This window comes from Prosopis cineraria, unplaced genomic scaffold (genome assembly GCF_029017545.1).
Source record: "Prosopis cineraria cultivar Desert tree isolate PC_DT_omini unplaced genomic scaffold, ASM2901754v1 PC8, whole genome shotgun sequence".
In the NCBI taxonomy this organism is placed as follows: domain Eukaryota; kingdom Viridiplantae; phylum Streptophyta; class Magnoliopsida; order Fabales; family Fabaceae; genus Prosopis; species Prosopis cineraria.
In genome coordinates, this window is record NW_026555339.1 from 29,693,672 (window position 1) to 29,712,961 (window position 19,290).

At 31.5% G+C, this 19,290-nt stretch overlaps 2 protein-coding genes across 10 annotated transcripts in view; both read left to right on the top strand.

Annotated features, from left to right (window-relative positions):
- The window catches only part of LOC129318888 (uncharacterized), a 26,638-nt gene extending 22,253 nt beyond the window's left edge, over positions 1–4,385 (top strand). For 8 of the 9 annotated variants that reach the window (XM_054963876.1, XM_054963884.1, XM_054963878.1 and 5 more), the window contains 2 exons: positions 2,640–2,855; positions 4,072–4,385. In XM_054963876.1, coding sequence (XP_054819851.1) covers positions 2,640–2,855; positions 4,072–4,383 — 528 coding nt within the window. In that variant the 3' untranslated portion in view covers positions 4,384–4,385. Of the gene's footprint in view, positions 1–2,639; positions 3,325–4,071 lie in introns of all 9 variants that reach the window. The other variant, XR_008595347.1, reaches the window with a different exon arrangement.
- LOC129318889 (uncharacterized) lies at positions 4,385–12,797 on the top strand. Its single transcript, XM_054963885.1, has 13 exons — positions 4,385–4,741; positions 5,217–5,874; positions 5,969–6,117; positions 7,102–7,215; positions 7,289–7,408; positions 7,494–7,646; positions 7,818–7,973; positions 8,843–8,974; positions 9,124–9,204; positions 9,425–9,532; positions 11,661–11,759; positions 11,859–11,961; positions 12,039–12,797. Exons 1-13 carry the CDS (start codon positions 4,568–4,570, stop codon positions 12,239–12,241), a joined length of 2,250 nt encoding a protein of 749 aa, XP_054819860.1. The 5' UTR covers positions 4,385–4,567; the 3' UTR covers positions 12,242–12,797.
- Positions 12,798–19,290: the final 6,493 nt, after the last annotated feature.

Here is a 19,290-nt window from a genome sequence, read left to right on the forward strand (position 1 = left end):
TTTTAAACGGTCGTTAACAAACTCTTAAACTTTTTCAAAACAACAAATTTATGTTAAAGTGATCTAGCTTTATATTTACATAGATTTCAAATTTAAAATACTTCACAAAAGTAGAATGTGTTTGCTGCTGTTTTATGTTATATCTGACACTCACAAAATATAACAACATCAAATATACATAATTTGTTCAAAAAGAATTTCTTTGTATATACACAAGTCAATAGATTAATTTACGTCAAAAAATATTTTTGTATTTAAATTTAAAATTATTTGACTATTGGGTGGGTGTGTATGTTTATGTTGGGTTCTCCATTTATTAATTAATATCAACACATGCAATATCATACAATTTTTCACTGATAAATTAAGAACCTTTTTTTCCGTACACTAGATATTGAAAGTTAATTTGGATATCTTTAAATGTGCCTTTTTCCGGTAAAAAATCAAATATGTAAATGTGCCTTTTCTGTTTCTTTTTTTTTTTTGGGGTTAAAATATGAACATATCCGGACAAGATTTTACTTGGAAAAATAACAACAAAATCCCTTTAAAATATATAAATAATTTGATTCCTCAAAATATCATAATTTTCTTGAAGTCTCTAGAGACTGTTTTGTTATTAATGAATTTATATAAATTATCAAATTACTCTTGTTGAAAATAAATAATTCATAACTTTTCTTGTGTATTCGCAATTTTCTTTCTTATATTTGTAATAAGGCAACAATAAATAAGGAATTTAACATGTGAAATTGTAATTTGTTGTTGCATTGTTGTAAATTTAAGAAGAAAAGTTGTGAATTATTTATTTTCAACGAGGGTAATTTGATAATTTATATAAATTCATTAATGACAGAAAAATTCTTAAGGATTTTAGAGGAATTATGACATTTTGAAGGATCAAATTATCATTTATATATTTTAAAAAAATTTTATTGTCATTTTCTCAATTTATTTTGCTTCGGTGTGATGTTGAATGGCCTTTTTTAAACTTTAAAAGGAAATTAGGGAAGAGTACGGAAGGTGTGACAAGTGAAGGAGTAAAGGAAAACAAAAAGTTTACTCATACTTAGCTGCCGTTATTTTTTAGTTGAAATTGGACATCTATCTAGGATTTTTTTATTTTTTTTTAACCTCTGGGTTTGCTACTTGCTAGTGACTGAAGTAGTATGCTACAAATAGCTAGTGTTGGGATTGGTGGATTTGAATTTAAATTTTAGATTTAAAATTTCACATTACAAATTTCACATTTAAAAGTTAAATATTTAAAATTCTTTATTTGGATAGTTTAAAAAAATTCAAATTTAAAAAGTAATAATGGGAAAATCATTAACTTGGATAAGGATTTTAGTTAATTACTGCTTGATTATATTTTGGCGTTTTACATCTTTTTTGTTATTTGACTACTAGCATGGGTGCAAATGTTTAAGTCCAAGGGGTATCTCATTAATTTAACGCCTTGTAAATTACATCATAAATGCCCCCAATCTTCTAAATGAAAATGTATAATACATTATTATTGACACATTCATTTTGTATTTCATGTATTTTACGATCATGCTTGTACTAAGTGATTGGTTGTATAGGAATTCTGTGCAAGCAAAAAGACTGAAACATTTCAACCAGCTGAGTGTCTTATACTGTTCTAGGCAAAAAATCATTTGTTAGGTCAAACTCCTTACACTAGATATTGAAAAGTTAATTTGCACGTGCATAAATTTTTGTCAAAATAATTATTTTCTAATTTAAAATGATTTAAATTTTTATAATTATTTGACTATGATATAATACATACACATGGGTTCTCTATAATTATTAACTCATGCCAACACATGCAATATCATCATGAAATTTTTTTGATAGATAATATATGTAAGAATATACCATTCATGACAAAACATTATATGTGAGTCAAAATCTCTACATCAGATATTGAAAAGTTAGTTTTTGAATATTGTCATATCATTAGATAATTTTAATAATATTAATATTATTTGGATATTTATAAATGTATTGTGTATATTTATCTTTTTTTTTAAATGGTCGTTAACAAACTATTAAACTTTTTCAAAATTTATGTTAAAGTGATCTACTTTATATTTATATATATTTTTTAAATTTAAAATACTTCACAAAAGTAGAAAGTGGTTGCTGCTGTCATGTGTTATATCTGACACTCCCAAAATATAACAACATTAAATATATAGATTTTGTTCAAAAAGAATTTCTTTGTATATACAAGTCATTAGACTAATTTATGTCAAAAAAATCATTTTTATATTTAAATTTAAAATTATTTGACTATTGGGGTGTGTGTGTGTATGTTTCTATTGGGTTCTCTATTTATTAATTAATGTCAACATATGCAGTATCATACAATTTTTCATTCATAAATTAAGAATGCTTTTCGAGATAAAAATTCATCTGACTAAATATTGGAAAGTTAGTTGGATATTGTTATATCATTAGATAATTTTGTTGATGTTAATAATATTTGATATTTGTAAATGACTGTATTTTGCACATTAATCCTTTTTTTTGGGTTAAAATATGATGATACTTAATTTGCATTGTTATTGAGTTTCACTAAAGTAAAATGTTAAATTTACATTTCTATCAATCGGAAAACTTACTTGTAGGAAATTAAGGAGCATATGGAAGATGTCACAAGTGAAGCTGCAAAGGAATCTAAAGTACAAGAGATTGTGAATGTTGACAGACCACTCATCCCAAGTGTGGGCACCCAATATTTTCTCAACTTCCGCAATCTAAAAGAAATAACAGTAAGGATAAACAAGAAGTTGAAAATCTCTGTTCTCTGTCTCCACATGCAGAAGCCTATCACAGTTGTCCAGGTTGGTTATACGGTGCTGTGAGGAATTAGTTAATGTTGTTGAACAAGATTTTAATGGTCATCGTCAAATGAACTATAGTTCCATTTTCCCAAAACTGGAGCATCTACAAATCTGGATGTGCAACAAGCTGGAGTTTATATTTCCTTTCTCTCTTTATGGTGGTCTTCAAAAATTAAAATATTTGCAAATCTGGGAAGCTACTGAGTTGAAATACATTTTTGGAAAATGTTATGATGAAGATCATTTATCAAATGAGAATGAAAATGATAAGCATCATATTGATCTCTCTGCTTTGGAAGAACTGACACTTGAAGATGTACCAAAGATGATAAATATTTGTGCAAAGAAATATCTGCCATTGCCATCTCTACGAAGCATTCTTTTGGACGGTCTAGAGTTCAACGGAAGATCTTTTCTTGATTGTATGGCTTATTTACAAGGAATACAATTGAATGTGAAAGCTCCAGAGGTAACACTTTATGTGCATTTGCCATGTTTATTTGATCCTTTTTTTTAAAACTTTTCTTTTTGTTACAAAGGATTGCTTCTCATGCATAAAAATTTGTCTTTTCGAAACATGAAATTCTAAAAATTTGTCTTTTCAAAACATGAAATTCTAAATTTTCATACACAAATGTTTTTAATTTTCATTCATAAAAATTTGGCTTTCTTTAATGCATTCTTTTTGTCAAATTTAAAAAAGAATGTTGCGCAAGACTAGAAGGTGTGCGTTTGTGTTTTGTGAATGAGTGCGTTCTCAATCACAAGACAGAGACAAAGAACCGCATTCTAAATTTTTGGCTCAAAATATATAGAACTAGTTCACAAGATTTTTCTATATATGCACGTGTATAAATTTGTGTCAAAATAATCACTTTTATAGTTAAATAGATTTAAATTTTACCATTACTGGACAATGAAAATATATGTGTGAGTGTTTTCTCTATAATTATTAACTCATGTCAATCCGTGCAATAAAAGACTATATATACTTCGCCAGACACCCAAAAAAAAAAAAAAAAGCAGCATATGTCTGGTCAAAATCCTTGCACTAGATATTGGAAGTTAATTTTTGGATATTATTATTATTGGATAATTTTTATAATGTTTATAATACTTGGATATCAGTAAACATATTATGCATATTTATGCGATTGCGATTTATATTTAAAATATGATAATATTGGAATTGAATTGCCTCTTTGAAAACTTGTAGGACATGAAGAAGCATATGAAAGATGTGACCAGTGAAGGAGTAAAGAAATATGAAATACAAGAGATTGTTAAAGTTGACAGGCCAGTCCCAACAGCGGGCTTCCAATGTTTTCTCAAAGACATAAGAATATATAGTTGCAAAAAGTTGAAAGCTCTGTTCTCTGTCTCTGCATGCAGAAGCCTACCACAGTTGTCCGTGTTGGTTATAGGGCGATGTGAGGAATTAGTTAATGTGGTTGAAGAAGATTTTAATGGTCATCATCAAATGAACTATAGTTCCACTTTCCCAAAACTGGAGCATCTAAAAATCTGAGTGCAACAAGCTGGAGTTTATATTTCCTTTCTCTCTTTTTGGTGGTCTTCAAAAATTAAAATATTTGGAAATCTGGAAAGCTACTGAGTTGAAATACATTTTTGGGAAATGTTATGATGAAGATCATTTATCAAATGAGAATGAAAGTGATGAGCATCATATTTTTCTCCCTGCTTTGGAAGAAATGATACTTAAAGATGTACCAAAGATGATCAACAATATTTGGGCAAAGAAATGTCATCTGGGATTGCCTTCTCTACAGAGTATTAATTTGGATGGTCAAGAGTTCAATGGAAGATCTTTTCTCAATTTGATGGCTTACTTACAAGGAATACGATTGAATGTGAAAGCTCCAGAGGTAACACATTAATTTGAGTTGTCACGTCAAGACATGAAACTACCAAATTTTCATGCATAGATATTAATAATTTAGTTTTCATTTAAAATTCGTGTATACACATATATGCCTTTAGTCAAATTCTTAAAAGTAGATGTCGTTTATTGAGAAAGTAATTAATAACCTTAAATTGAATCTAAAAATTTCCACTAAATACTTTAAAATAAAGATGCACCATATGTTTATCAATAAGAGCAAGTAAACACGGATCAACTTCTAAAGTACATAGACATTATATAACATTAGGTAGATATAATTAAGCATAATCCATGTCAAAATATCTCTGTAAACGTTCGGTGTCAATAGATAAACTCTCTCTTTTAATAATCCCTATTGAGACATTCATGAATAATAGTATATATTGAAAATTTGCACAATTTATGAATGCGATAATTTTAATTCACACTGAAATTTCGAATTGATGTATTTTTAATAGGACGTGATGAAAATTATAAAGGATATGCAGAAGTTGACATATCTTAAAGTGAGCAACTCCAACATAGAAGATGTTCTTAATTTGGAAGCAGAAATTGAAGGTCCAGTGACATTAAGCTTAGAAAGAATGATTTTGAAAAATCTAAGCGAGTTGAGGCATATATGGAAGGGTCCCAAATATATTTTGAGCCTCCACAATCTTTCCGAACTAATAATCGAAGAGTGTAAGAAGCTAAGGGCCATCTTCTCTGTCTCAATATTGAAAAGCCTCCCACAATTGTCCTCTGTAACGATAGAAGGCCGTGATGAATTAGTTGACATTATTGAAGAGAGTGCTGAGAATCATTTGCATCAACCTTGCTTCCGAAAGTTAGAACGAATTGTGATCAAGCGTTGTAATAGATTGAAATACCTTTTCTCCTTGTCAACACCTTCCATGTTTCCAAAGCTGTGGAAATTGGAAATAGAAGAAGCCTCAAAGTTGGAGCAAGTATTTATGCGCAAACAGAATGATACAGAGAACATGGTGCTGAAGGATGTGTTCCCAGATCTTTGGATAATAAGACTCAAGAGTTTGCCAATGCTCGCTGCTATTTGTAGTGGGATCAGTTTCCAAACTGCGCCATATCTTGAAGTAGTTGATTGTCCCAAATATCAAGGTGTAAATTTGAAAAAAGTCACTTCTCATAATTGTTAGTTTAAGACTATTAATATTCTATTAAAATTAATATAATATCGAAAAATCTGTTGCAGAAATTACAGCTCAGCTGCAAGAAGGACATTCAAATTTGGAATCGAAAAATCAAGCAAAAACAGAGGAGCAACTCTATGTGAATTCTGAAAATGCTCAGGTTGTGCCATATATGGGAGAAACAAGTGGTTCATCATCAAATTTAGCAAAGGTATACTAGACTGATAATTATATGAATAAAGAAAATTTTTACTTTTGATCATTTGATCATTTAGATCTAAATATGCTGGAATTAGTGAGCTTAAATTCCAATTTTAATAAACTAAAAATTTTTTGTCTTCTCTTTTGCTACTCCTTCCATCCCTGTATATAAGATATTTTTAACCAATTTATCTTGCATATTAATAAAAGTTTATTATTTAATTGAAAACACAAAACCATAACAATTTTTCAGTTTTGCCTCTGATAATATTACAATTAATATCACAGTGGTGGTAAAGCATATAGTTAATGTCTCTTCCTCTCTTCAAGATAATAATTAGGTCAAAATTTTACAAATTACTTAAAAATATTATGACATCCCTTATATGTAGAGACAAAACAAGCTTTTTGAAAACACCTTATATATAAGGATGGAGAGAGTAATGAATCAAACTCTTTCAAAAACATATTCACATCTAATTTGTTTGTTTCTTCTGATGGTTGTAAAATTTCTTTGGAATAAATCAAAAAAAAAAAAATTATTGAAAAAGCTTTCATTTCTTTTAATTTACATACATACTTGCAGATAGAGATTAAATTCAATGGTTCATATATATTATTTGAAGCAAGAAAAGGAAGCTAATTTTAGTAGTTGTGGAAAAGAACAGGGGCATTCTGTTGAAGGTTCCAAACAGAACAAAGGAATATGCCACGTGACTTAGACTATTTTTTATATCATTAATATGTACTAAGAAAGGTTTTAACTGAAATGTTTAATTAACAAACAGCTATATTTGATGAAGCTAGGATATAATAACTTACATCAACTCATTATGAGATCTAAAGTTAATTATTGAAGATTTGAAAAAAAGAAAGAATAATACTTATAATATGTAAGATATGTTGTTGGGTTGAATGTTCTAGACTTATTTGCACATAAAAAATCTAGCAAAATTAATTCATGGATAAAATGTACCTTTTTTTGATATTGTAGATTAAGGAAGAAACATTAATGGAAGTTCAAGCTAAAGATCCTACTCTTTCTTTGGAGAAACATGCAACAGAAACTTTAGCGGCTGAATCACAATTGAGAAGGACATCTGTACATGTAAGTTTATAGATTATTTAAGTAATTTCAACAGTCAAAATGATTTTTCTGTTAATTATTTAATATTCCTAAGGAGTTTGACGATGAACGTGAAATAAGCAATTCAACTATGCAGCTCCAACATAAGGATCTTGCAGAAATAAAGTCCACCATTAAAGCTTCTCATAAAACCAGTATACCATTTGATGATTATGTAAGTTATAGAATAGAAGACTATTTTTTTGTTAAGTTTAATCAATACGAAATTAGATATCTTGTTACTATTATATGTTATTTAGAGTATGGATCACGTAATAAAAGAAAGAGTTCAAGAAGGTCCTACCCCAGAGGATGTAGTGGTAGCAATTATGATAGCTGAGTTAGCAGCAAGAAAGTCATCTTCAGAATTAATCACTCCTCTCCAAGAAGAGTTGTCATCTTCAGCTAAACATGTACCTTGTTCTCTACTCATTGCTTCTTTTAGGATTTGATGCTGTTGGAATCAAGAAGAAAAACAATAAGAGAAAAGATGATTGTTGTATACTAGAACTCTTTAAAAAATTTTGATATAAGAATTCTAATTAAACAACTTGATTCTTACATATCTTTTGGTACTTCCATAGAATGTGGCTGAAAGCTTTCGACAAGACACTTCAATTAAGAAAACTAGAATGGTTGCTACCTCAGTTCCTGATGAAGAAACAAAGAAGGATATTAGCAGAGTAATTGATCCTGCTCCTGCTTCAAAGTTATTGGCAACAACTTCATCTTCTTTTCAGGTGATCAAAATGGAATTTCTTACCTATATATATATATATATTCCATCACATGAAAAACTTGCAAGTTTATTTTTTAAATGGATTCGTTCAAACTGTAAGGTATGATAGACTAACTCTTCTATACATATTTATATTTGGTATATAATATGTTGATCCATTAACAACCAAGGACTAAACAAAATTTAGTTAAATCAATTGATGAAGTTGCTTTATTAAGCAAATGCTATCATTAATGATTTATTCAGAGCTTAGAAAAAGTAAAAGAAGTTGTAGGAATAGCTATGCCTTCAGAGTCAATATATTCTAGACAATATTGTATTTTCTTTTTCTGCATCCTTTCTTTCACTAACAATAAATATTCTAGACAATATATATATTCCATTTGAACTTTATTTTTGTCATTTATAGGCTTCAATGTAGCTAGAAAAGGACTATAGTAGTGAACGAAGAAAATATAAACGACTTAATATAATGAAGTTATCCCAGTGAACTAATTAGCTATGTCTTTCAGTATGACTTGGAATTATGAAGAAACAGAGAAAGAAACTGGCAAAAAAGGAGCTTAAAAATAGGTCAAACTTCAAATTTGAGGATAAAAAAGGCCAACTCTTTTTTATGTGTATGTAAAATTGGAAGTATTCTAGCAGATACTATAACTATGAAAGATAAAATAAATGCTTCCTCAATTAGTTCACAAGCAGAAGTATCTCCATCAAGTCTATATGCCTTTGTAAGTTTGTAGTTTTCATATTAAAACCATTAATTACATCTATATTTTTGTTATTTATATTCCAAATGTAGCTAGAGCTTTAGAATGTCATTGGAAGAGCACAATCAGTGAATAGAGAAACTTTCTTCATGCGTTTTAGGTTGCTAATATGAAAGAAGCACATGAACAAGACTTCGAAGATAATGTTGAAACAGAGGAAGCTATGATGGCAATTCAATCCACTGATCTAGAGTCAGTGAAGAAATTTATAGGATCATCCATGACTGCACAAGTAAATGCATTATTCTTATTAATATAGAATCTGATGTAGCTTCATAGTTTTTACTTGTGCTTATTATAATTATGGGAATTATAATGCTTTTCCATGAATTCATGAACTTGTTTGATTGAACAAATTTTTGTCATGTTTATGTTATTTAGAGCTCAGAAACAGGGAAAGAAGCTGTTGGAGTGGTCCTTACTTCAGGGTTATCAGTGGCTACAACTTCATCAAATTTAGAGGTTATCAAAATTATATCTCTAAACTCTATCTCTCTTATTAACATGAAAGTGGTTGTAAAAGATAAAACTAACTTTTTTTATAGCAAACATCCAATGGCTAAACCACAAGCACTTGCATGAATTGGAAGAAATGACAACTATTGTATACTCTCTCTTCTCAGAAAAGGGTACTTTTAATTAAGTGACCAAATACTTACATATCCCTTTTGTGTTTGTACAGAGAAGAATTGAAAGTATTCCAGAAGAGACCACACCTATTAAAGATAAAATAGATGCCTTCTCAATTAGTTCACAAGCAGAAGGATCTCCATCAAGTCTACCTGCAATTGTAAGTTTCTTAGAACTATAATTAAATATTGGATAAGGAAGACCAAGATCTATGAATTAATGAAGTTACCCTAGTGAACCATTCAATCATATCCCTTGATATCTCTCAGATTTATAAAGAAATTGAGGAGGTGGATAAAAGATATTGAATGAATGCAACAGCGATCATTAATGAGAGTGCGAATGTATCTATTTATAATCAGAAGCATACATCACTTAGTTGTATTAGTTACAGTAACTAAACACGTGGGCATACAGCTAGCTAGATTAGAATAAGTTGCAACTAAAAGCCTTCTGTGGAAGGGAGTTACAATAGTGCCACATGTTATATCTTGACAAATTTAATGATCAAAATGGAATCTCATAAACTTGCAAAAGCATGTTGTGATGATGTTTTAAATTGATTTAAATAACTATTTTCTATACATTTTTACTTGGTATGATAGGAAGAGGATGAACAACCAAGGACTATGTCAAATTTGACACATCAATTGACGCTTATAGAAGGAAAAAGTGAAATCAGAATTGGACGGGCAGCTTAATCTTTTAACTGCTGCAGATTAAACAAAGTCTGAGTTGGTTAAAATGAAATTTCTTTAAAGATTATAAAAATTAGGACTTACTTGTATTTGTTTTTTAAATATGGTTAACGCACATTTGATGACTAAACAACAAGCCTTTAGATTCTTGATTCTTGAACATGGAAAAACAGAACAGTATACATTCTTTAGTGTCTTTCTTAAAGTTGCAAATGCTAATGGCAGTAAAATTGCAACTTATTTCTTCTTACTTTTAGATTACTCAAACCACCAAATATACAGTAGAACAATGCCGTGAAGAGAATTATGTAGAAGCTGATGCCATGATAGCAGTTCAATCAACTAACTCAGATTCAAGGAAGCAATCTACAGGACCAATTGGTAACAACAACAACAACAACAACAAGCCTTTATCCCACTAGGTGGGGTCGGCTACATGGATTGCGAGACGCCATTGTGCTCTATCATTTATCAAGCTTTTAGGAATATTATTAATTAAGAGATCACGTTCAACAACTTCCAAGAGTGTTCTCTTAGGCCTTCCTCTACCTCTCTTAATCGAACTCAAAGTTATATGTTCCACTCTTCTCACTGGTGCCTCCCTTGATCTTCTTTGTACATGCCCAAACCATCTCAACCGATTTTCTACCATTTTTTCTCAATAGGTGCCACGCTCACTTTTTCGCGTATGTGCTCATTTCGAATTTTATCTTTACGTGTATGTCCGCACATCCATCGTAACATTCTCATCTCTACTACTCCAACTTTATGCTCTTGTTGTCCCGTTAGATCCCAGCATTCACTACTATATAACATTGCCGGTCTGATAGCAGTGCGATAAAACTTTCCTTTAAGTTTATTAGGCACCTTACGGTCACAAATAACTCCTTTAGCTTTTCTCCAATTAAACCACCCAGCTTGAATTTTATGTGAAATATCTCCACTGATTTCACCATCATTTTGAATAATGGCCCCCAAATATCTAAATTTTTCCACTTGAGGTATAATTTGATCTCCCAATTTTACTTCTAAATTATTTTCGAACAGTTCTTTACCAAATTTATAATATAAATATTCCGTCTTACTTCTACTTAGACGAAAACCTTTTGACTCCAATGTCCTCCTCCATAACTCAAGTTTGCAATTAACCTCTTCTCTTGTCTCTGCTATAAGAACTATATCATCCGCGAAGAGCATACATTTCGGGATTTCCTCTTGAATATGTTCCGTCAAAACATTTAAAATCAAGTTGAACAAATAAGGACTCAGAGATGATCCCTGATGTAGTCCAATCTTTATAGGAAAATCCTTTGTTTGATCACTAGGCGTTCTTATACTAGTTTTTAACCCCTCATACATATCTTGTATGGCTTTAATATAAGCAATCCGTACTCCTTTTAGAAAATATTTTGCACAAGTAAGTTCATGACCCTGATCTAATTATAGAAATTAAAGTAGTCTGTATGATTTAATTTTTCATTATTCATCATTATGGGAGATAATCACTCTCAAACTTAAATAAGCTTCACAATGACTCTTAACAATTAATTATTGACAACTTGCAAACGCCCAAATGTTGATGTCTGTTAGAGTGCTAAAGAAACAGCAACAGGAATTGATACAACAATTGCTGCTACGGAGACATCACCAACGGCAACTCCAATTGAGTCAGAATTCATCAAAACACATGTACATCTTTTGAGCTCTAACATAGTTGTAAACATCAATTTATTTGTAAAAGACAGAACCAAATAATGACAACTATGTGCATTTTCTTTTTGTTCTCAGCAGACTATTAAAGAAGTGAGAGGTTCAATTGTTCAAGTGGAATCTGAATCAGAGAAGCTTGAAAAGACAAACCCTCCTGAAGTTATTCCTTCTGTCGATCAACGTAAGTGTCTTTTTCTATGCAGTGATTTTATGTTCTTTTTTCTCTCAACCATCCACTAACTTTCTAGGCTATAACAGAATCACAAGTTGCTAATGCTGGCACTTCTCCTAAATTGGGGGTTTGTGAGATTTTCCAACTCGTGGAGCTGAAACATAGTGAAACAGCTTTACTTGCACAAGCACTTGAACAATACCCTCAACTATTGTTACCTCATGAACATCGCTCACACCGTATGATGCTTGGTCCTACCGAGTTTTGGTTGATATTTTGGTTGTGCTAAATACCAAGACTCCTTGTACCATCACAAGTTCAGAGAAGTCAACCTTCGAGGCTAACTCATGTGATGCAACCTTGCTTGGGTTTCACAAGGACTGGGTTGATTCAGTGCGGGCTAGAGTTCTTAATGTTGACTTGTCTGATGTCTTGGCGGCTGAAGAGGAGATTCAAGTCATGGAGGCCGAGCTTGAGACATGTGACATTGCCTTAGAGCAAGTTCGAAAGCAAAGACTAGAAGCCAAACAGAGGCTTGCAGTGGTAAGAAGACAGTTGGAGATTGCACAAACTGAGATTGAAGCCATTGATTCTCAATTGTCAAGTCTCCTCGAAAATCACAAGAAATTGCTGACGAGGATAGCTGAGTTTAGAGAAATAATAAGTGCCAAGGATACACCCTTTGGCATTTAAGTGTGTGTTTGGTTAAGTTCTTTTGTTATTTCATTTACGTTTCTAAAAAGACTAAAAAACAGTGAACCATAATGCATATGACATGGACCAACATTTCTCTATGTTCAATTAAATAAGAGGACGGAGCTTGAACTCTGATGCATGGATTGAAATTCGGCCTTATATGTTTGATGGACGAGCCATCTCTATTATTGGCAATGATTTATCAATTGTCCCCAAAGCTGACGAGTCCTCTAAAAAATGAAGGGAAACAGAGTAAAATCATTAGGATCATTTATCTTGTCTGAAAGTACTCTTTTAAGCCATCTATACAAGTTAATGAAATTTAAATTTGATATCCTTCAAATTACTTGAACATTTGAAATTTTTAAATCTCAATTTCTCGCTTTTGGATATTAATATTGCTAGTTATCTGGCTAATTGTAGAAATGCCTAGATGTCCAGTTGTTAAAAGAGACTTATTATTATTCTATAGTATGATAACGATGACTTTAAGTACTGTTATTCATGGACTAGTTATATGGGGTATAAAGAAATAGGAGGTTTCTTTGTTTTTTTTTTCTTTTTGCCTTATAATCATATCTTCTGCACCATGGCGCAAGGTTTATCAATGAGGTGCGATAATAATTATCTATGAGATTGTGTTGAAAACAAATATCTTCTGAAAATAATATTATAATCGTTGACTGGGGGGAAGTGACAATTAAGGACCCCTATGGTTAGTAATTTTAATTAAAGACCATAAAATATTGAAATCTAAATTAAGAAACATGGTCTACTTGGAATTTAAAAAGATGAGAATCATCTTAAATGCACCTCAAGAAAAAATCATTTAGTGAAGTTATAAATTTTCAAGTTACTTTTGTATATTCATAAATAACCTTAAAACGTTTCAAAAGTGAATTTCTTTTGTATTGGGAAACAAATTCTCAAGTGTGGTTCTTTATTTCCTAATTGACATCAATAATATTCTCATGTCATGATATTAATTTCAACAATGTCATCTTTTTATTTTTCAAGTGGTAACTATATATAAATAAGTATGAAATTTAACAAATCATTGGGCTCATATTCTTGAGTGAAGTTTGTAAATTTTCAAGTCATTTTTGCATATTCATAAGTGACCTTAAAACTTTTTAATAGTAAGTTTCTTTTCCCAACATGGTTCCTTGTTTTCCCAACTAATATTAACAATATTTCCGTTTTATGATAGTAATTTCAGTAATGTGATGTATATTTTTTAGTGTTTAGTGGAGAGTAATTTTGTAAAGTGATGCATGCTTTTTATTCCAAGTAAGAACCATGATCCTTAATTCATATTTAATATATTATGGTCCCCAATTGAAATTAATAACATTAGAGGGTCCTTAATTGCCATTTTCCCTTGTTTGGTCTCATCTTATATAGTTTTTGTTTTGACCACGGCGGATAATTAAACCAGCACCATCAATTTAAAAAATGTGTCATTAGTTGCATCCATAATAGAAAGCTGCATTATCCTCAGGGGAAAAGAGAGAAAAAATTACCATCAACTACTTGATTCAATTGCTAGCACATTGTTTAATTAGAACTTTACTGCTCTTTGTGGTACTATTTGACTGAATCCAAATTAATCATATTTTTGATAAGTCCTAGCCAGCATGTGTGTATTATAACTTATGTATCACACCCGATTCTAAGGGTATGACCCGCATAGAATGTGAGATACTCACATTTCATAAGCCTTAATTAATCAAGGATTAAACTAAATTATCAATATATGATTTATAAAGTTCATAAAATATTACACATTCCGTAAAAATTTTGATAGAATCCCCTTATAACTAGGACTTCCCAAAATTTTTACAGAAGCAAAACCTATTAGCCAAACCAAAAATGAACTTAGCTCCACCTAAGAGATTTATATTAGCAAAATAAAACTAAGACCTAACTATGATATACGTAGAGCACTAAATTTATAATTTTAATATAATATAATTACATCAAAATGAATGGTCAAAAATTGCTCCCACTATCCAAAAGGCAGTACTGCCCCTTAATGATCAGCAGGAGATGCAAGGTCAGCTATGATATCTAAGATCAAAGAAATTTTTAGTGAGTAGCATCCCAATTGAGTTTATAAATTATAAATTGATAAATAAAAATAAAAAAGTGAAAATAGTAACTAATAATTTAATTTAAACAAATCAAGGAAATAATGAAACACTTGCTTTAATTAACAATAAATGACAAGTTTGCTTAATGGTATAATGGAGGAACCAACAACAATATTAGAATCAGATAAGTTTATAAAAAAAATTTATAAAATTTATAAAATTTCAAATAATGATGCAATTTTAAAAAAAGCCTTTAAAGAAATTAGTATAAAAATGATAAGTTTTAAGCTCAATCTAGAAGGGCTTTATCAGAACGAATAACAAGTGTCAACACACAGTCCGTGAGGGTAAATAACATATTCGGCATGGCTAAAAGTCATGAAAAACAAGCACAAGAATAAAGCTTATGAATAACAAACGTGGATTATATCATCAAAACTACATCCTCCATTCCACATGTTAGCTAGCACACGAGGCTAGCATTTCCAGTACACCTTACTAGCTACGTATACCATAGCACATCAAAGGCTAACAGAACTGCTGTTAGCATTTAACATTTTGAATGCAATCCCCCTACTTAAAATCAAGCGTGCATAGAGCAAGAATAAAAATTTCAAAATTTTCCACTTTCAAATAAGTTGTTCAATAATCATTTTCCATTTCTTATGTTCATCTTCCTATCCTCTGTGCACGAACTGTCATATTAAAAATTTTCATATCAAACATAGAATTTATTAAGTAAGTTACTTTTCAGACGTAATACCATTTGTCATATATCAACTTCGATCATTACTTGTTAATAACATAAATCATGAGAAAAATCAAGAAATCATCATTTATAAATCAATTATTATAAAAATAGAATTTGCAAGAATATTTATATCGCCTATAAAAGAACAATATTAAAATTCAAATAAAAATTTTTATAAATATTTTACTAGAGATTTATTCGGAACACTACCCACTCACCTGAGGGTTTTCAATAATATTATAATTAGACTCCCTCAATTTCACACTTACTTCAGTGATGCCCCAATTTAACCTAGCATTTAAACCAATAACTCTTATGTCATCATGATTTTCCTTCTTCATATAAGCAAGTGAATTAATATTCAAACTCTTCAAGAATTCTTTAAATTTTCTCATTAACCCCTCAAACTCTCACTGAATACTCTAATAAATTCCATCAAGTAATCAACAACACTTGACAGCATTCAACCTTGATCATTAACACAGCTCTTAATTTAAACTTAACAAAATCTTAATTATCATTTAGTCTAACAATTTCCCTTTAGTTGCTATACAAATTCCAATAGGTAAATCAACGTCACAAAATAATATGAAGACATATACTTCCTCAAGTAGCATATATAATTCCTCTAGGTTCTAGTAATGAAAATTAAACAATCTGATTCCCTTCAATTTCTTCTTTCAAACATTACTACAAGCACTATAAGAACATTCACAATTAACTGAATTATATGACAAGCATCCAAGCAAAATCAACAATTTCCAACATCTAATTTCTTCACCACATTTTCAGCTCAACATAATAATAAAAATAGTGAAGAACAAAGCACCATCCTCGACCAGTGAAGGAAAAAGAATTATTCACGTAGCTATTGAAATCGAAGGAGAAGAAGGAAGAATTAGTGTTTTACCCTACCAAAGTAGAGAGGAAGCTGTCACATTTCAGCTCTTGGACCACTAAAGAAGAGAAGAATTCTGCCCAGCTGTTCTTCGAAGAGGGTGAGAAGTGTTATCTAAAATATTCTTTAAATATCTTTTATTATTATTGTGTATATATCTCAATTATTATAAGGAGATATTATTTGATATTATTAATTATTATTATATTTTCTATTTTCTTTGTGTATATAATGTAACCTTCATCTCAAATAATAGATATGACATTTTTCAATCCTTCTCTAGTTTATCTCTCGTCTCTAATAACTCTCATGGTATCAGAGCCATATAATATTTTTTTTCTCACGATAAGTTAGGTTTTGAAGAGTGTTAGCTCTCCTTCATAGCAGTGTTGCCATCTTTCATCACGAGTTCAGATCTACCTTAAATTTATTTTCGCATATCCACACGCAGCTTTGGTATATTGACAATTTCAGATTCGTTAACCGTTGGATCGTGCTGAAATTTGGTCAACAAGTAAAGAACATCCAACACATCATTATGAACAGTTGGATCGTTGACTAATTTCCTGGTGTGAGCGCTATGCCATTCGTACTATAGTCTGTAGTTTAGATGTTTTTAATCCTTCATTCTCTTTTATAAGCTTTTTTTTTGTTCCTTAAAAAAAATGGCAAATTCAAATGTTGTTCAATCTGTATTAGTTACCTTAAATGGTTGCAATTACCGTCTTTAGTTGGAAAAATGTGATTTTGCTCAGCCTACTTTAGGATCCTCTCCGATTGAACTTGAAACTTTGTTGCGCACATTCATCTCCGGTTCCTCTAGCCCATCTGCTGCCTTATCTACTCTCATCGATAAATCCACTTGGTATTTTGACTCTGCTTGCTGCAATCATATGACAAGTCAAGAAAATTTCTTCTCCTCTATGACACCTAACTCTACTGTTTATCCTATACACATTGCTGATAATTCCCAAATGCCTGTTAGTCATATTGGTACTGTCTCCTTGCCTTCCCTATCCATTCATGATACATATTTTGTTCCTACTATTAACTTTAACCTTTTTTCTGTTGGACAACTTGTTAATATAGGTTATGACGTGTTATTTAATAAACGTGGTTGTGTTGTGATGGATTCTCAAACAGGACAGGTTGTCGGGACCGGGCGCAAAGTTGGTCGCATGTTTGAGCTCACGTCAATGCACCTACCTAAGATCACTGTTCCCACATTGTGTGCTGCCTTCACATCCTCTTCTCCTGATTCTTCTCTCGACCTCTGGCATCGTCGTCTTGCTCACCGTTCTTTAAGTAAATTGCGTCCTTTAATTTCTAGTGATCTTTTAGGTCATGTTCTTAGTCATTCTTTGCAATGCGTTTCTTGTCAAACTACCAAACAACCCGCTTTGTCTTTTCATAAAAATGATTCTATTGCTGCTTCTTCATTTGATTTGATTCATTCTGATGTTTAGGGCCTTGCACCTACTCCCTCTGGGAGGATCCCGATATTTTGTGATTTTTATTGATGATTTTTCTCGTTTTACCTGGATTTATATGATGAAACATCAATCTGAATTACCTGAACTTAATATCAAATTTGCTACTATGGTTCACACTCAGTATTCTAATGTAATCAAAAATTTTTGTTGTGATAATGCTTTGAAATATCGTGACTCTAAATTACTCACCTTTCTTAATTCTCAAGATACTATTTCTCAATATTCTTGTCCTTATACTTCTCAACAAAATGGTCGTGCTGAGCGTAAACACCGTCATATTCTTGATTCTATTAGTGCATTGCTCATTTCCTCTTCTTGTCCTGAATGGTTTTGGGGTGAAGCAGCCTTAACCTCTTTCTTTTGCATCAATCGACTCCCGTCTCCTGTTATTGATAACATTTCTCCTTTTGAGCGTCTCCATGGTCATCCTTTCGATTATAGTCTTCTGAAAGTCTTTGCTTGTGCCTGTTTTGTTCTTCTGTCTCATGAGACAAACAAACTTCAAGCTTGTTCTCGTGTTTGTTGTTTTCTTGGTTATGATTCTGAGCATAAAAGTTATCGTTGTTGGGATCCTCTCTCTCACTGCATTCGTATTTCTCAGCATGTTGTCTTTTGAGAAAATATCAAGTTTTCATCTCTAACCGATCTCTCATCGTTCTCATCTTCTTCACCTCCTATTTTTACAAATATTTCTACTGATCTTTTTCCCAGTAACTTGAGTACAGATTCCTCTATTGAGCTCGTTTCCACAACCGACGCTGCGCCTGCTCCAGATATGCCTACTATCATACCTATTGCTCCTTCAGCACAAGTCACGCCTACTGAGCCCATATTGTCCACAAACTCTCAGCCCAATCGTGTAAGAAATCCTCCCTCTTACCTTAATGATTACCATTGTTTTTCCACCATTCTCCAACTTCAGGAACCCAAATCCTTTAAGGAAGCCTCTCATGATCCCCTTGGCAACAAGCTATGGATGATGAATTGCAAGCCCTAGAGAAAATGCATACTTGTGATCTTGTTGATCTTCCTCCTATTAAAACTTTGGTTGGGTGTCGATGGGTCTACAAGAACAAGACTCATTCTGATGGCTCTTTGAAGCAATGTAAGGCTCGCTTGGTGGCCCAAGGATTTACTCAGGAGTATGGTGTTGACTATGAGGAAACTTTTGCACCTATAGCCCGAATGACTTCTGTTCGCAGCCTTCTAGCCATTGCTGCTATTAAGCACTGGCCTCTTCACCAGATGGATGTCAAAAATGCATTTCTAAATGGAGATTTAGAAGAAGTGTATATGAAACCTCTACCTAGGTATCAACATCCAAAAGACAAGGTCTATCATCTTCATCGAGCTCTATATGGGCTCAAGCAGGCTCAACGTGCATGATTTGCTAAGTTTAGTAACACT

Bases quoted from the DNA above. Each gene is read 5' to 3' on its own strand.
- LOC129318889 (XM_054963885.1), top strand. From the start codon at position 4,568: ATGATACTTAAAGATGTACCAAAGATGATCAACAATATTTGGGCAAAG. The intron at 5,875-5,968 runs GTGTAAATTTGA...AATCTGTTGCAG, and splicing joins TGATTGTCCCAAATATCAAG to AAATTACAGCTCAGCTGCAA. The intron at 6,118-7,101 runs GTATACTAGACT...TTGATATTGTAG, and splicing joins CATCATCAAATTTAGCAAAG to ATTAAGGAAGAAACATTAAT.